The 18044-nt window shown below is 38.7% G+C and overlaps 1 protein-coding gene across 1 annotated transcript; it reads right to left on the bottom strand.

The window, feature by feature from the left end:
* Nucleotides 1-242: 242 nt before the first annotated feature.
* TRMT11 (tRNA methyltransferase 11 homolog (S. cerevisiae)) lies at nucleotides 243-15645 on the bottom strand (the record flags this gene model as incomplete). The annotated part of the gene is made up of 12 exons (XM_009868817.1): nucleotides 15631-15645; nucleotides 14586-14651; nucleotides 13784-13857; nucleotides 13187-13268; nucleotides 12999-13091; nucleotides 11911-12045; nucleotides 10259-10415; nucleotides 6716-6796; nucleotides 5896-6060; nucleotides 4440-4512; nucleotides 3526-3657; nucleotides 243-363 (listed from the first exon to the last, which is right to left on the bottom strand). Coding segments are annotated over exons 1-12 (1194 nt in total), but the record flags the coding sequence as incomplete, so codon positions are not given.
* Between the last annotated feature and the right edge of the window lie 2399 nt (nucleotides 15646-18044).

The raw sequence follows: 18044 nt of genomic DNA, 5'->3' as shown, positions 1-18044 counted from the left end.
AAGTGACTTATCACAACAAAAAGTTAAAAACTGAGGAGAAAAAAGACCAAAACCAGAATGGTCCCTTAAGTCACAACCCAATTTATTTTAAAGAAACGTGTGGCAATTTTACAAAAGCTAACTCTCATCATAAAAACCTCAAGTGTGATAAAAATAAAGATCAAATGCTCAACAAGAGCATAAACTTGTCATGAATGCAATAGCTACTATTTTACACAATATAATCAAGAATTCAAGCTTACCTTGAATTCTTTCACCTTTTCCATGGTTATCAGGCGCCTTGAGGTGTGGCTGGAAAGCATCTGCTCACAGTTGCTAATAAGTTTCAGGCACGGGTGGCGAGGAATGATCTCTTCTGTATATCTGGAAGGAATGAACATTCATAGAGCTGTAATCTCGCCAACTGCACGACTTGCATCTGAAACAGAATTCATATAGATTCTTCACAACATGGCTTACACTAGGAAGTTGCTATGCATTTTAATCTGATTTTTAAAAAAAATCAGGTATTGGTGGTCCAGAGTTTTTACATCATATATTCCAATGATCTTGTGACATAAAATGTGTAGAATAAATTAATACCTCACAGTAAAGAGATCCCCACATGTTTTCTACGTGCATTTACAAAACGTTAACATATGCACACAGGCCTGCCTTTATAATTTCAAGTAGAAAATATTTCAGCCAACCAGGAGTAATAACTTTTCCAATCAGAAACACGATTTTAAAAATCTATTCCACAATCAATAAGAACAAGAGATTTAACTCTGGCTCCCTAATAGGAGACCATTATGTTTCAGTTTCAAACTCTATTGAACCAGCTTTTATTAGACTGTCACATTCCTGGACTTCAGAATTTGGGTTACAAATTTATCACATTGTAATCATTTTTTCTAAAGGGAAGAAAAAAAATTCCATTATCTTTTAATATCAGATGGTGGCAATATTGCCTTGCAATTAAATCCTGTCTCTAGAAAAAAGCAGTTACAGTGTTTTAAATGCCCCCATCTCAAAAGCATGCTATTTTCTACAGAAACAGCTCTCTAGAGCATTTTCAATACTGCTACTTCTCCAAATGCTGGAAGAGAATTTAGGGATTTAAGAGCTTTGCATGGGACTACTGGAGCAACAAGTATCAACCCAGCTAATAAGTTGAGATCATACATCCCTCCTATATACAGAAACATACACCAGCCATTTAGTCTTAGCTTTTGTAATTAGCCTTCCTGTAATAGTTACCACCACATAATATAGAAAACAGTATATGGTATTGTCAGTGACTATGACTTCATATAAAATGTTTGCTCTCCTGATTCTCCAATTCTTGGGGGTCAACAGAAGTCAGACATTAAAAAGTAGAACAACTAACACTTGAACTTAAAAGGTATACAAACAAGAGCTTCATATTTTTCCTGTATAGAAGTGTACTTTCTGAATGCACTTTGCAAAGTAAATGTATTGTTCTGGAAAAAAAGAGAAGTCAAATGTAATACAACTCAAAATAGGATCCATCTAGGTGCTGATCTTGAAATTTCTTAAATATAACAGTGAGCTGTTAAACAAGAAAGAAAATACCAAATACAGACTTGTAAATAAGAAAAAAACCCCAACAAACCCAAACTGTACTGCCTCTTTGCATTGTTCCAAGTCTTCCAGATCAAAAAAATCTTCTTATGTGTAGAATCAAGTCACTACTTCTGCTGGGTGAAGTTGGAACATGCTTTTGACAAAGAAGAATCAAATTCGCAACTGTTTTTTTCCATTTACACCAGACTTTTGATGCATCTAGTACCACCAAATTACCACCTCCTCTTACAAAGTGAACATGTGAACAGTGAACATGTGGCACTCCGCCACAACATCTTAAAAGTTTCTCTTCATAACCATATAAAAGCCTGACTGCAAAGGAATTAAAAGAATTCAGACTCAACAATGATTTCAATGTCAGATTGAAAGAGTAAACTTTGGAGCAAGATGCTATCTTGCAGATGGAGAGATCATTATCACTCTGTTAAAAAGCCTTGTCTGTTAGCATTAATGCATATATTTTTACATTCTTTCAGGTGAAAGAAATAAGAAAGAAATATAGTAGCAGTGGTTTTAACAGACATCCATTTTAATCCAATTTTGGTTTTAATTTAAGGTAATACTGAAAGATCTCAAATAACACATAAACCTGATGCAAGTGTTGCCAAGGGGTATTTGATAACAGAACATACTAGCAGACAGTCTCTTATCTTCCCTCCACATACTTGCTTTAATGTTTGCTCCTGCATTCATCATTACAGCTGAAAAATAAAGTGGCTCTACTAATATTCTGTGCTAATACAGTGAATTCCATATTGCAATCCATCCCAGGAAGTACAAATTCACTTTTTAAGAGCCAAGCTAACTAGAGCTTGAGAGAGCTGACATTCCCAAAACAGCAACTAAAGCAGAACCAGAATGTGCACTTCATACTTATTTGATGTTAAACACTGCTGTACTGAGGAAGCACAGTCTTACCAATGTCCAGTGAGCAGACAAAAAGCTCAGGTATCTTGACAAACAGAAAAAACTCAGTAATTCCAAACAGAGTTTATTGATATGGAAATCTAAGGATTCAAAACCACGCACAGTTTGTCAGGGTTACACATGTTTAGACAGACATTTTGATTTTTGATTTCCAAATTTCCAAAGCAGCTTGTGATAATTATATATGTAGGACTGTCAGAATCCATTTCCATGGTGAAACCATGACCTGCAACCACTTTATATTATATGTCTGTATAGACTGACTGTACATAAAAGCATATGACACTGCAGAAGCAGCCTTCAGAGCACATCTACATCTGGAATACACTTAGAAACAGCTACTGTGCATCAACTCCTCACTTAACTGTAAAACAGTTTTGGAAAAACAAAAAACAAACTCTCAAAATCTTATCTAAGAGATGCTGAAGGAAGTTATGCACACAGATGTCTTTCCTTTTAAACCCAGTTCTAATCTCGGGCTGCACTACTGAGCAGACAGCATGCTGCAGCCTCTGCTGGCCTCTCTCGTCCTCAACAGGGCTGCTTCCCTGCACATCCTGCCTGTCACTGCCATCTCTTGGTCACTTAACTTTTGATTTCTCAGAAGAAAGCTCAGTTAGTAGTGTCAAACCCCAAAGAGCCAAGAACATCCTCTTGCAGGACCTTGCCATGCACCTCTACTCCAGCAGAAAGACATACAAACATGCTACTACTATCTTAGAAATCTATTGGCACCTTGAAAGTATAATTTTCTAAGATCAACTCACAGGGCATGGATTTGCAAGGATATGTGAAAGCTTTTCCTCTTGGGCAATAAGTCAGGAATCATCTCCAACCAAAAACTCTCATTTCACAATCTGCTTTCTCTCATACTACGTTTTAAAATACCAAGTCTGAGCATTATTCTTAAGTGCTAGTACTATGGAAGTTGAAGCTGTACTATGCCCTGAAAGAAAGCAAAGTGAGAATACAGTTCTGACACACTACATACCAGAAATCAAGAATACATACTCAGGCCTGTATATTGGCAGCCAGTAAACTAATCTTCCTCCCATCACCAGATATTCTGCAGCGAACTTCAGTAGGTCAAAAAAGATGTCACTTAGATGATAACTGGATGAAACGAAGATGTGATTTTCTGTGCTAAACAAAAAAAAAAATAAAAATCATAAGGGTAAACATAAATGCACAGGTAAAACCTGCATTTTTAATTAAAATAAAAACAAAACCAAAAAAACCCACAAACCAAACCTCACAACCCACATCTAAAAAAAACCCCACAAACAATCACAAATCAGCACTATCTGAGACTTGCAAAACTCTCTAGGATAATCCACCAATATGACTTCTAGTACGAGGAACATGACTTCACGAATTCCCCTACTGGCTCTTTGGACTACCATCTTTAGTACTTGTGGAAGTCAAAGAATCACCAGCATGCCAGGGTTTGTTACTTTGTACAGAAACTTTCTCAAGGGCAATTTAAAGTAAAAGGCAGAAGACAAGGAAGGATGGGCAATGGAAAAGCCCTGTGTTATCTCTGAAAGAAGCAAGCAGTGGAAATCCAAGAGAAAAGGTTAAGAGAAGATAGAGGTATCCCATTTCAGACCGATTTTGCAGCTTGCAGAGACCGAAGAGAACTTTCTGAGAATAGGAAACACAAGGTAATGGTGGCTCACTGAGAAACAGGATTTGAAATCTGAACACATGCAAATGATAAGCAGGATGAACAAAACGAAAAGGACTTCAGGAAGTGATATACTAGTTTTGCAAATAGAACAGAACGGGATTTTCTTTTTTAATTATTATTACTATCACTTTTATAACTGCTAACAGCCAATGAAGAAATAATAAAGATTCTAAAACTGTGACTGGGTTACTGTTAAAACATTTTTATTCTACAGCAGACAAGACAGTTTACCCACCTTCTTTCAGCTGACTTAACTGCTTCCTTTTGCGAACCTGTTCTGCGTGTAGCTTCTCTGATACCATACGGTGCTATACAAAGCAAACGCATACATGGACATAAGAATCTCACTCTTCATACAAATAACACGCAATTATATTATACTCACATAGCAGTGCACAAACTTCAGCTTACACAAAGTTAAGACCAAGAAAACCACATATAATGTAAGTGTCGGTAAGGGAAATTTCTTCAAGATCTATTAAAAGTTTCTTGCTCTTAAAAGGTTACTTCAAAACTGTTTCAAAGAAAGCTCTTCAGCTATGAGAGGCTTTGAGCAGCCTAGATGTTTGCTGCACTACAAAGGACAACACTTTTCTGTGTTGTTCATCAAAGGATAATCCTTACGTTTCCAACATGTGACAAATAATCTCACCCTCTTCTGTTCGACAGACACAAACACCTGCCCTGTAGCACTTAGCTAATCTTTTTCAAAATTAAATTGTATATATTAGAATTTCTTGCCAATACACTACACATAGTAATTCTCACACAGACAATGAAAGCCAGAGATGCCTTTTTCTCATATATTTTCGCACATTTCTAATAGCATAATATATTTCGTCCTCAATGCATTTGGTTTTGTGAGATTAGTTTCAGCATCATGAAAGCATCAATATCATCATTTTTTTAGAAGTTGTGACACAACTCACAAACTTAGTTCAAGTCATATTAATATTCTATATTGTCTTATTACCAAACAGGTCAAATAGAAATTAGCAGCCAAGCCGCAAAGTGACACTCCCTACTCCTAATTAATATGAATAAGTCATTGTAAGAGCCAGCACTAGAGATCAGAAATCACTGTATCGAGGTCTTTTATTTATTCCCCTAGCCTCCACTCCCCCTCAGGCATGACAAATGGAGTTAAGTTCACAGGTTTCTAAAAGAGCAGGGGATCCTTTCAAACCAGTAGTGCTTCTAGCATATCAGAAAAAAATTTCCAAAATTTCTTTTTGGAAGCATTCCAATAAGCACATGGCGTAAGTCTCCAGAAGTCCAGAGTTGCTCAGCAGGCTCCACTATGTTGCAGATCAGGTCCTAACAGCAGGATGGACCATTCTGATACAAAGTCTCCGCTCATCAATAAAGTTACACATTTACTCAATGAGATTTCTTCAAAGAACGAATTCCAGCCATACTGATTTCTACTGGCAAACACAATATTCTCTCCAGAGAAGAAAGTATTATCATCAGCTTTGCTACACATTCATAACCACCCTTGAAAATAAATGCAGAGATGTCAAACGCAAACTTAACTTCCACGGTGCCGCTCTCAAGAGTTGCCTTTTGTAATACAGAAACTGCACATCTGAGCAGTCTTCACAACATTAAATCAATGTACATTGGCACCGACATAGGCAACAGTCTTTTAGTCACTGTTATTAGGCAACAAAAAGCATGAACGAACTTACGATCTGTAATGATTACATCAAACAGCATCCCTTTTCGCCATATTGGTCTTGAAGAATCAGAAACTAGCGCATCAAGGTAATATTTCTCTAAACCATACTGTCGGAGATTAGCTCGAATATTTTCATCTGGCCCTCTCCATTTCTGGTTCTTTCTGCTTGCCTTGCCTGGATGGGGGCATGGAATGGGAAAGAAAAAACAAAAAGCATACTCAATAACAAGCCATTTTATAGGAAAAGCTTTCATAATCTCTATTATTTAATATAAATGAAAATAATTAAATGTCACTTACAAAACAGGAGTTTATCTACTGCCTTATTCTACTCACCGTCAACAGTATTTGCAATAAACTTCAAGGAATAATGAAAATACATGAGAGATATTCTGCTGCACCATCTGCATAGGGTGTGACAGAATACATTTATAAAAATGTTGGTTTGTAAGATGTTCTCACTATCCATCAGTCACAATCCTGTCCAGTAACTCAGAAATTTCAGAGAAGTAAAAATGGGATTAGACTTCCTGGATTACATTACGAGAAGCTTCCTAATTCACAGGCTAAGAAACCACACAGCTGTTATAATCACTATTTGAAATTTTGTTTTGGTTTTCATTATTCCTTTTATTAAATATTTCCTGCTTAAAAAATAGGATAATAATTTAGCTAGGATACATATAAATTGGTCAATACAAATAAGCATGACCAAATAAATCCTGTGAAGATTAATGTTGCTTTAAAATCCACTTAGTACCATCTGCTGTCATCAGTATTCTTAAATTCCAGAGAGTAACATTTCAGTGGTTTAGAAATATCTAACATACCTAATCCATGGATTGTGTTATAATCTATATCAGTACCACACACATATGCTCCAAAGTGTGCTGAGGAGATTAGAAGGCCACCTATAAAGGGGAGAAAAGAGGAAAAGGGTATAAACTGCTGTCACAAATGTTATCTGTGTCAGGATTTTTCACTCAGGAACTTCAGGAGTTTACACCAGTAGCAGCCTAGACCCAAAGCTAGACCAAAGAACAAAAAAAAAAGAGGAAAGAAAAGAAAGAAAAACAGAATTAAAACTACCAACCAGTTAGAATTTCTATGCAACTACAATTAGAAATAATAACATTAAGTTTCTTGTCTGCTATAACTGATATTCCTTATCTTGCTATACCCTGTATCACTCCTTGTCTCTGGAGTAAATGTAAACATGCAAAAATATCAGAGAAGTTTCTGTAGTTGTTTTGCAGTGTGAAAGCTATATACAGATGCATGCATTTCTTCTGTATGCTGCCTATTTTGTCAGTACTTTTATTAGCGTATTCATCCTGCAATAAAACTATTTTTTTTAATCACTACTATTGTGACCTGCTTTCCCGATTCCAAAAAAAAACCCAAAACCCTGCCAAAAAAGTATGTGTGATCTCCCCTCTAAACTGTGCAATGGCTGAATGGCCCAGAGAAAAGAGTCAATGCCATTATCTCTTTAACAGCTTCCAAATGGGAAAAATAAAATAGAAAAGAGAGCACAAGATTATCAAAGAGCTGTGTTGTCAGGTTGTTAACAAGGCAGTACATAGCCAATGGAATGGTTTAAACCAAAACACTGACCAAGAGCAAGGCTGTGAACCCCACACTAGCGGTGTCAACTGCTCGTGGATGCGAACAGTCCTGCCAAAATAAAGGGGCCGATTGCTGCAGGTGAAGGGTTGAGCAGCCCCATGAGCAAGGCGCAAGCTGGTTGTGTGGGGAGCTCTCATTCTCCCAGGCTAAAGATCCCATCTTGAGGCTCCAGAAAACTCCTACATCACAACAAACACTACCAAAACTGAAGGTGAGGGAGAAAGAAAAAAAAAAAATCCTCTGCTTTTTCTTGTGAAATAGATCAGGGAAAAGCAAGGTTACTCACCCCAGAGGAGTCACCCATTTCCCTTCTCGGCTGCACTCCCTCAGGACAGATGGGCAGTACCTCCAGAGGGTCAAGACAAATTTAGCTAGCCCTGACCCCAAGTATGGCATACCACCCAGTCCTATAAAAAAAGTAAGAAGAAAGTACTTTGCCTATCTAAGAACGTTTTTAACCACAGAGGGGGGGGAAAAAAAAAAGTTAGGAAAACATGACATCTCAGCTGGTACTAGTTAAATTGTGCTCACACAGAAGGTGCATGAATACTTAAATACTCTAATACGGGCAGCCCTTTGCTCTGCTGTATCTAACAGATGTATACAAAGGGTTAATCAGAGAATCACTGTGTCCCCTGATGACTATTAGCAGAATGAGGATGGCATAGAACTTCATGCCTTTCTATCATATATTATTGCCTCCATCTCTTCAGCACAGATGAGGGTCTGGTCATACCACCATCTTTCAGGAGATGAAAGAAAAAAATCCCTGCAAATTCCAATTACACAGTATCACAAATTGGCAAAGGGTAAGTAGGGACTAATAGCTTCCAAAGGTAAAAACAACAAGCTTACTGAGATAACCTGGACAGATTGTCTAGGAGGAAACACAAAATATTGGTTTATTCTTCCAGAAGCCTCCAGACTTCCTTCTGCCCAACACTGAGGAAAGAATATAGAAACAGTTTATGGAAGTTATATTTTAAAATTCAAATCAATCCTGGTTGTTCCAATTCTGCTCTATAAGGAAGGGGAGCCATTCCAAGGACAGATTCCAGTTGTCCACTCTTACACTGATGTAGAAGAATTGTGATTTGGCCCATCCGGTAAAAACGGTTTCCAACAAGCATCACCATTTTGCAAGCCTGTTCCAACTTGGTAATATTTACCTTTCAGCATAAAAGCAAGGAAGAAACCTATAACGAAATTTGAACTGCAGTGTCCTCAAAATACTCCTCAAAACCTGAATCTGCATTCTTTCCAAACCTATCAGCTAAAACTCACTGCATCACTCTCAACTCTGAATTACCTCCCAAAATTCCACTGGCAGGGTACTGTTGAGGTGACAATCCTGAAAATCTTCAATTGTCTCTTGAGGTCCTTTAGAAATCCCAAAATTGCCAAAAGTAGGTGCGAAAGCCACCGTTCTATTGCTGAGTCATAAATACACTTTACTGACAAATAGCGTGCCACTCAGTATCTCCAGTGTCCCTAAGAACCTTTAATCTCAAACCTGTAAATTACAGATGTCTAGTGCAATAAAATCATAAAAATTCAGAAGATTTTTTGTAAAAGGACACAAAGCCATAGACACTGAAATGAAACAAACTGCTTAGAGATGAAGCAGAGGCATTTTCTCAACCTTTCAAAGAATACTACCCATCTGCAAGGAACACAGGCACAAGGAGGAAGAGAAAATTTCATAAGACACCACTATTCATGCAAAAACCCAGGTCCCATATGAACAAAAATTTAAAAAAACCCACACAGTTCATTGAAGCCTTATGTTTCTGAAAATACTATATCCTCGGTCTGTTTTCTATAGGATAGAGAAGCCACATGCTAGTAAGTTTGTCCTACTAGTGACCCTGTAGTACCGTTTTTTTCTCTCCCTAACTTCTTTGCAGTGATTTCTCTTCATCCTTCCATTAATCTAAATACTTTTAATTGTCTCACACGAGGTCTTCTTGATCTAAGTTTGGCAAAATCCAGGTCAGAAACACAGCCTTTGTTATGCCTTTGAAGAAACTACTTGTGTTAGCTTAACACAATATACTCTTGCACTATAAATGGCATAACTTGACACAATAGATCTTCTATTTCGTCTACAAAGTGGCTGAGGTTCCCTTACCTAAAAAGTACTTCTACGTCCCACAAAGCAATTCGTGGAATAAAAGCTCCCCCTCCTGGCTTAACTACGAAAAAAACAGCTGGGAACGAACATACGGTGTGACTATAATCCTAAAGTCAAGATGTGATGGTACAAGGAACTGATCACAACTGAAATGCCACGACCTAAGTATTGCTATGTTGTGTTATATGCCCACAAGTGCCCTGAGCACTCCTCTGAATAGCCACCTCCAAAACTGCTGCTCCTTGTAACATTCTGAAAGTGGCTGCAAGGAGTGCTCTAGCCAAATTTCAGTTCTTAGTCACTTTGGATCTTAAGCAGTCCAGGACGTGCATGAACTGGTGCTTCTTTAAGCCATGTTATGTAAAATATGGTGAAGACAGACTTGTCCGAAGTGTAAAACAAACTGTTTACATCTTCTGAAGTTGGTCTCATTCCACAAAAATCATTTCAAGTTAACAAAACATTAATTTAACAATCACTATCTTGCTTTTGGTATCATCTTAAAATATCAGTTGAGCACCAGAAGCCACTGTGACAGGTAGAAGTGTGGTGCAAGTAGAAAACAATGGCCCAGTTTCTCCCACCAATACAAAAAAATAATAAAATATACCTGTTCCAACAAATGGATCGTATACAACATCATTGGGTTTTACTTTCCCATGGTTTGCCATAATGAAAGACAGGCAGGCATCCATGCTAGTATTTCCAATAAAGTGTCTTTTTTTTACACTGTAGGACTCAATAAGTTCTCTTTGGCCATCTGCAATCTGTTGAAATATTTAAAATCCCTGTCAGGTCTTAGATACAACATAAAAGCAGACAGGCAAATAGACTTGCTTGAATGACATCCCCCAACAAACAGGTAAACGCTTCAATTTGTAACATATCACTTTGCTTTCTGCCATCTGAAAATACAACAAACTTCTTTCCAAGCAACACATACTTTGGTTCAACACTTAGATAACAATGCAGAGAGAAAATTCTTCTGAAGAAATAACAATTACAGCAACTTTGCCTATTATTCTAGGTTATCAAAAAACAATTTCTGGCAATTCAGAATTAAAAAATTCAAAATCGTGAGGAGTAGAAATGCACGTTAACACAAGAGTGTACACACACATGCACATGCTTAAAAAGTCACATAGAATTTACATCTTCACCGGCTTTTCTGGCACGCTCATAATCTGTATTTGGGATAGGATTGACAGATCAGAATTTATAGGAAAAAACAAAGACCAATTGCTAGCACTTCCAATACATGTTGAAAAGGACCAAAGCAGTCTGGAAGAAAACACATTCAAAAGCTCTTCCAACACTATCTGCCAGCTCTGGTCAGCACCAGTCTTACTGAGTACACAAAACACAGTTGCCTGTTTTTTTCAGGTCAGTTTACTCATTTTTAACCATTTCAGGAATCCAGCACAGGTGGGACAAGAACAGTGATGTCTGGCAGTATTGCCACAACCGAGGGTGCTTTCACATTCATCACAGGCATGGAGAACACGAACAGGTGCGAACAGACGACCTTGATCTATAACTTCTCCAGGCAGAGCCCCTGACCATCACAGCCACACACCCAAAGGAGCAGCTCTCCCTCCTTCCAGCCACCCTTGACCCAGGATATATTCCCATGTATTCCCACCAGTGGCTGGTGTCACTCTAGAAGATTATGTCCTTTGGGAAGCCACTTTCTCGTTATGAAAAAATAAAAGACCAGGCCAGATTTCCTCAACTACCTTAATAATGCAGCAGGTTTGGAGTGCAGACACCCAACAGGCAAGAACATTTGTAATAAAGACCTTGAACAGCAAGTTCCAGAAAGGTTTTGGACCCAGTTCCCACTGTATAGCACTGCCCTGTTAGTGTCTCCCCGGGTAAACACCCACCTGTGGGCTGGGTCCACTGATGTCCAAAGCAATACAATATCATATATAACAATATTATATTATTATAATACTCTGCCATAGCTGTGCAGTCTCACTGCCGTGTTGAGCTCCCCCAGGGGAGGGCAAGATAAGGTGTGTACCCAGATACAACTTCAATTTTTTCTTTCCACATCTAAGTTGCTCATTTAACCTACTTTTTCCCAGTCACAATATTGACTTTCATGACTTGCATCAGTGTATTACACACTGACAGATTCAGCCGTAACTATACTGTCTCCTTCCATTAAAACTCAACATAATTTTTTTACATTTAAATTGAAGAACACATTCCTGAAAGCACAAGTTCCTAAGAATGGAAGTGTGTGTACTCACGCACCCATCTACCAAAATACAGATGAAAGGGCTCTTCTGGAACATTATTAGGGTCCATTCCATAATCTTCCAAAATCCAGAAGATGTGTTCTGGATTCTTTAAATTTACTTTTCCTTTGAAGGGCAGAAATTCAAGGGCCTATACAGTAAAGAAAAAGAGAGTCAGAAGAAGACAGGGCCAAATTTTTTAAATACATCCCACAAAAAACCTAAAAAGTATAACTGTAAGAAATAATAGGTTACTACTAAAAGTTCATTCTCAATTTTCTGAAATGCCTTTCCTGTAAGTAATGATAGCTCAAATGATTAAGGATTAGAAATCACAGAATCAGGAACTCTTAACATTTTTTTATTAACTGAACCCAACCTTAGAGGAAATGAATTGTACATAATAATCATGCAATTTTCAAGTTATAAAAACAGCACTGATGATGAACAACGAGATTCAAAATTTCAGTGACGTGCAGCTGCACCCATTTACACACTCAGCATTATTTCAGGCACACAAAAACTGAACAAAAGGGTAGCTGCTATTAATATAGATCTCAGTCTCTGTAAATTAAGTAAAGAGAGTAAAGAGCTACTAAAATAGAATGTGGAAGAGCAAAAAGGAATAGCAATTTAGAAAAATTCCCAAATTAAAATACTGATACAGTTAGGAGGAGAGCGAAAGTGCAGAGAAGAGCATAGGGACAGAACAAGAAATCAGCACACACAATCCACAGCTTGTAACTTGTTTCACATTCTGCCACAAAAAATGCCCAATACAGAGATCTAGCACCTAACTCTAACCATTTGAATCTTACAGTTTTAGGTAATGGGCTTCAGTTTCCCCAGCACACTGGGCTGATATCAGCAGTGCGATTTATTTGTCTTTGTGTATGCCTTAGGTGGTTTAGGAAATTAAGAAAGTAAAGTCATGAATTTTGAGGGAACATTAATTCAGACACAAAGATCTTAGAGCTGATAAGATACCAGCCATGAATTGCTTTAAAATCCTCAGGACACCCAAACTTAAATACAATATCATGGAATAAGAACAATGTGACCAGATTAAGTAAATTGTCAAAGCTTTATTAAACATCTACTTACATCTATCTTTTTTATTTTCTGTGCTTGGGTCAGTGTTTTATTAAATGTATGAGTATGTATTTTGTAAGTAGAGTCTGACTGTAGATATGGAAGCTGGAAAAAAGGCAAAGACACTTTGATTAGTACAGCTGCAGTGCTATGCAGTGTGGTTAAAGAACCATATTACCGAGATTTTTTTATATGCATACCATCTTGTCCATTGGATAATTCTTCAAAGATGCATAAAGCTCCCCCGCAGACCTTCCATGACCCCACAGTTCAAATATAGACCTAAAATGACAAAGTTTTTGGAAATGCAGTCACATTTGTAGGGAGGGCAAATGGCTTACAGAAACTTACTCCTTTTCACCTTCTTGGACACATATTTAAGCTTTGCTTCACGGAGTACTGAAGCACAGTACTTACCTCTTAGCGCATGCTTAAGTTTTGTTCTTAATAGGGACACACTTGGTTTTCATCTTAACCTGGTATTTCAAAGATGCTTTTTTGTTTGGTAACACATACACACAGGAGTGCCTAATGCTCTGTGCAGCAACACTATGAGACAAGCACTGGCTCTGCAGCGAAGGGCACTATTTCAAGACCCTGCGCTGACTATGTGCTATGGAAAGAGGACTGGCCCACCACAGAATCAGTACTACAGGCACCAGTAATGCCTCCTCAGTTCTAGAGGTCATCAAAGACTGTTTATCTTAAGACTCCAGACAAAATTATTATTTGTCACATTACAGCAGAATAATTTTACACTGCCCACGTTATCATTAACAAATTTTTTCACCTCTTACTTTGCACACACTGTCCGTTTCATCAGTCCCCTTGCCATCTCTTCTGAAGGAATATTGAGAATCCAAAATGGAGACTGTCATAAAGAGAAGTGATGCAGATACTGAGCTGGAGAATGTCACATGAATTACACAACTATACAATTCTGTTTTATAAAAACAGAATAAGCATGCTGAAGATTAAAAAAAAAAAAATCTTAACTGTACAGAGAACGAGGATAAAACATTTAATTTGAAGTAAAACTGGATTCTCAGTTGGAATGTCTGAGAAATTTTATTAGGCGTTTCATTTTCCCACCATATCTTTGACTTGGTAAAATACCACTACCTGTTTATGCTTCTCTAGATTATTCATCCTCTTAAGACTCAAAACACCACCTTAGACACACATAGTAACTAAAACGCAGTAACATTCTCTGACTAAGCATTGAAATCAGAATTGCAGAGTTTCCTGGCTTCACTCTTCCAGATACTTTGCCTCACTGATTTAAATACAACACCAAATTCAAACTGCTGCTGAATGTTTTCATGGTTTGGCTATTCTGTGAAGAAAGGAGAAGCTTCCAGCAGATGGCTCTCTTTCTTCCCACACTGTTAAATGAAGACATCCTGAGGTGCACTTTGTGCATCTTTTACTCAGTTCCGAGTCTTTACTGAAATTGAGAATTGCTCGGTCTCAGAAAACTCCTTCTTTACCCAAGAAACTTCAAAATTTATTGTGCCACCTGCATTTAATAACAATACTGTAAAGAACATATTTATACACCATACACACATGCAAGTAAAATAGATGGATCTTGCTTACATTTACACGAATTTCCTGTTCACTGCTGAATTGTCCACCATAAAGTGAGAGTAAAGACGTTATTTCCTAAAGTGAAAACAAAAAGATCAGGCTTTAGGAGCAGTAACTAATATTTTAAAGAAAAGAAGAAAAAAAAAAAAAAGGAAGAGGAAAAAAAGCAGCATACAAAGAATTCTAATGCAGACGGTGACCTCCACAGGGATCATGAACAAAATGTTAGTCAGCAACAGAACAAACAGTTCTGACTTGCTGTGGGAATCGACAGTGAAACAGTCTCACAGTAGTTGTGTGGATAGGGCAGAGGTTCACAATTAAATTCAAGTTGTATGTACTGTTCATGAACTGAAAAAAAATTAAGACTCTCCTGCTCTAAAAGCAGCTGATTACCTTTCTCAGAGTTCAGCTGCAAAGGCACAAGCTATGGTTAGGTTATGAAAAGTTTACAGTACACAACAGATCAAGTTAGGCAAATTTCAGTAATTAAATCTCACCGTTGCGCATTTTCTCTTTCACCAAAATCTTTACTGTTCAATCCTACACCTCCACAACAATATTCCTCTTACAATATTAATTTATCTACTCTTTTAAAACATTTTTCTGACTAGATGACATAAAAATGATGCCTCACTAGTAACACCGTGACCCCGGGATCAATTCCTTTTCTACTACCTCTCTGCTTTACAGGTATCCCAACAGCTTTCCTCAATTAGGTGTCTTTTAGAGAATAAACTAAATCAAAGACTGTAAACTGAACACTTAAAACAGCAAATCCTCAAGAAACAAGCACGTAAGAAATAATTCAAATAAAACAACATCCACCCACTAAAAAGGCTTTTGAAATGGAAAGAGAGGTAAACATTGGGGATGTCTCTCACGCAGCCCCTTTGCTAGAAATGACACACTACAACCTCTGAGCGTTATGGGCAAAAGAACACAGAAGCAAATTGTGTATTGTCTTCTCTGTGTAAGTTAAAAGATTACCATAACATACCCCAAAAAACAGAGGAAAAGAAAACCCAGCATAATACTATCAGCAGGACTTTACCCCCTTTATTTCCATCTCTCTCTCTCCATAGAAAGAATGTAAGATGTCAGAAAACCCAGGGGTTTTCTTCAGAAGAATAAAAGCTCATGCACCACTATTTCTTTGTATGGTCTTGGGACAGGAAAAGCACCTGAGGTTTTTACACATGAATCAGTGACATCGCCACACACTACTGGTAATATTAGCTACAGGAAAGTGACAAGATTGAGAAGCAGAGCAAACAGAGCCTGTGAGGAAAGGCTTGCAGAAAACCGTGATCTCAACCTCTATGCGTGCTAAAGGTTGCTGTGATAACGGAAGGTAATAATCTACTTTCAATGTTTACTACAAAGGAGACAAGAGCACCAGGTTCAGATGACAGCAGTGCTCTCAATGAGACGTTGGGAAGATCCTTCCGAGGGTAAAGACCGTGAAGCACTAGAACAGATCTGCCTGAAGATACGGATAAGAGAACATTTGACATGCATCTCTCTGTCCATTAGAGACACCCGTTGCTGCCAAAACAGGATGCCTGATGGTACCCCTCGGTATCTGACCCAAACACAGACTGATCCCCTGGCTAGGGAACATGGTTTCTTACCAACCACAGAACACAGAACTTCGTACTACAGACATTTAACAACAAATGTGGACTTCAACAAACACCTTCAGCCGTTTGTTGATCCAGCAGCACCACCCAAAGGAAAGCAGTCCTCTCCTATCCTGTATGCAGGTGTGGTAGAGATGGAGATCAGGCAGATGATCTGGCTGGAAAAATCTGTCTTTGCTTGTTTCATTAAGTGTTCAGACAAATCAGGTCCCTAACATGGCTCAATGCATGGCTGAGCACTCCCCACAGCACAAGAAAAGGGAAACCAAACTGCTTACTTCAGCAGCTGTACCAACCAAGTGCAACTGCCACCTTAATGAAAAAAGAAAAATGTTCTATATTACATATATATTGTCTTTCTCTTACTGATGACCTTGCGTAAAGAAATATTGGGCTGATCATAAATAAATAAATCCATGTTCCAGTCCCACAAAGCAGATAGATAAAAGCAATGCACAAAAGAAAGCCTTAATGGAAATCACAGAATTGCAGGGGTTAAAGAGACTTCTGAAGATCATGTAGTCCAACCGCCTGCCATCTAGGGCAGCCACACAGGAACGCATCCAGGTGGGTTTTGAAAGTTTCCAGAGACTCCACAACCTCTCTGGGCAGCCTGTTCCAGCGCTACATCGCCCTCCCAGTAAAGAAGTATTTCCTTATGTTTAGGTTGAACTTCCTGTCTTCCAGTTTGTGACCACTGCCCCTTGTCCCGTCACTAGACATCACTGAGAAGCACACACTGGTATTTTAAAACATGCGTAATTATGGCCTAACAATTATAACAAAATAACTCTGCATTTCAGCACTATTTTAAATAATAACATGCTACCCTGGATATCGTGTTACTAGCTCTTTAAAATGGTGCCTAGAAGAGCACTTAAGGTATCAAAATTTGTCAGTGTATAGTAACTCTGTAAGTCATCATGGGGAAAAAAATAATCACAAGTTAAATGTATAAACAAGAGGGTTTGCTTAGAAACACAGAAACTGAACATATGCTAAACTGGACATTTACCTTGGATCCATGAAAAACAGCAGGGACTCATAAAAAAACACCAGGGACTCAGACAAGTTATAAATCTTTGTCTGTTTGTTTTAACACTTTCTGTGAATACCAGTTGAAAAGACAAAACCAATTTGGTGGCAGGGGACAAAGTCCGTACCCTGAATTTTGCAACCAAGCGGCATAAAGGCATCAGTGCCAAGCGGACTGCAGTACTCCAGGCAGGACTTGCCAGCTCCCACACTTGACCTGCTGCAGTCCTACCGCAGAAGCAGCACAAACCCTTCCGACCGCATGGAAGCGAACACTCGGTACAGAGGGCCAGGGGCCAGCAGCAGCACTCAGTGCCACTGGTGGGACAGGGGGCAAGGAGGGTGGTGACCAGGAGGCCAGCCAAGGCCTTGGAGACCCCCGCTGGATACCAGCCCGTGCGGCAGGCCCCCGGGCTTCAGAGAAGCCCAGTCCTCAGTGCTCCTCAAGTCCTCCTCCAGAAAATGAAGATCTGCACCCCTCCTGCCTCACGCAGCTCTGCAACACCTGGGATGGAGAGGGCCCTGCCTGTCACTGAGCAAACACCAACCATTTAGGTACCCACACCGTGCCGGTGGGAGCGTTCCCAAAATCATAGAATCACAGAATCATTAAGGTTGGAAAAGACCTCCAAGATCACCAAGTCCAACCATCAACTCAACCCTACCATGACCACTAAAATATGCCCTGAAGTGCCACATCTACACGTTTTTTGAACACCTCCAGGGATGGCGACTCCACCACTTCCCGGGCAGCCTGTTTCAGTGCATCACCACTCGCCAATCTAAACCA

Source organism: Apaloderma vittatum, unplaced genomic scaffold (assembly GCF_000703405.1).
Source record: "Apaloderma vittatum isolate BGI_N311 unplaced genomic scaffold, ASM70340v1 scaffold19254, whole genome shotgun sequence".
Classification (NCBI taxonomy): domain Eukaryota; kingdom Metazoa; phylum Chordata; class Aves; order Trogoniformes; family Trogonidae; genus Apaloderma; species Apaloderma vittatum.
This window is presented reverse-complemented; position numbering and strand designations above follow the sequence as displayed.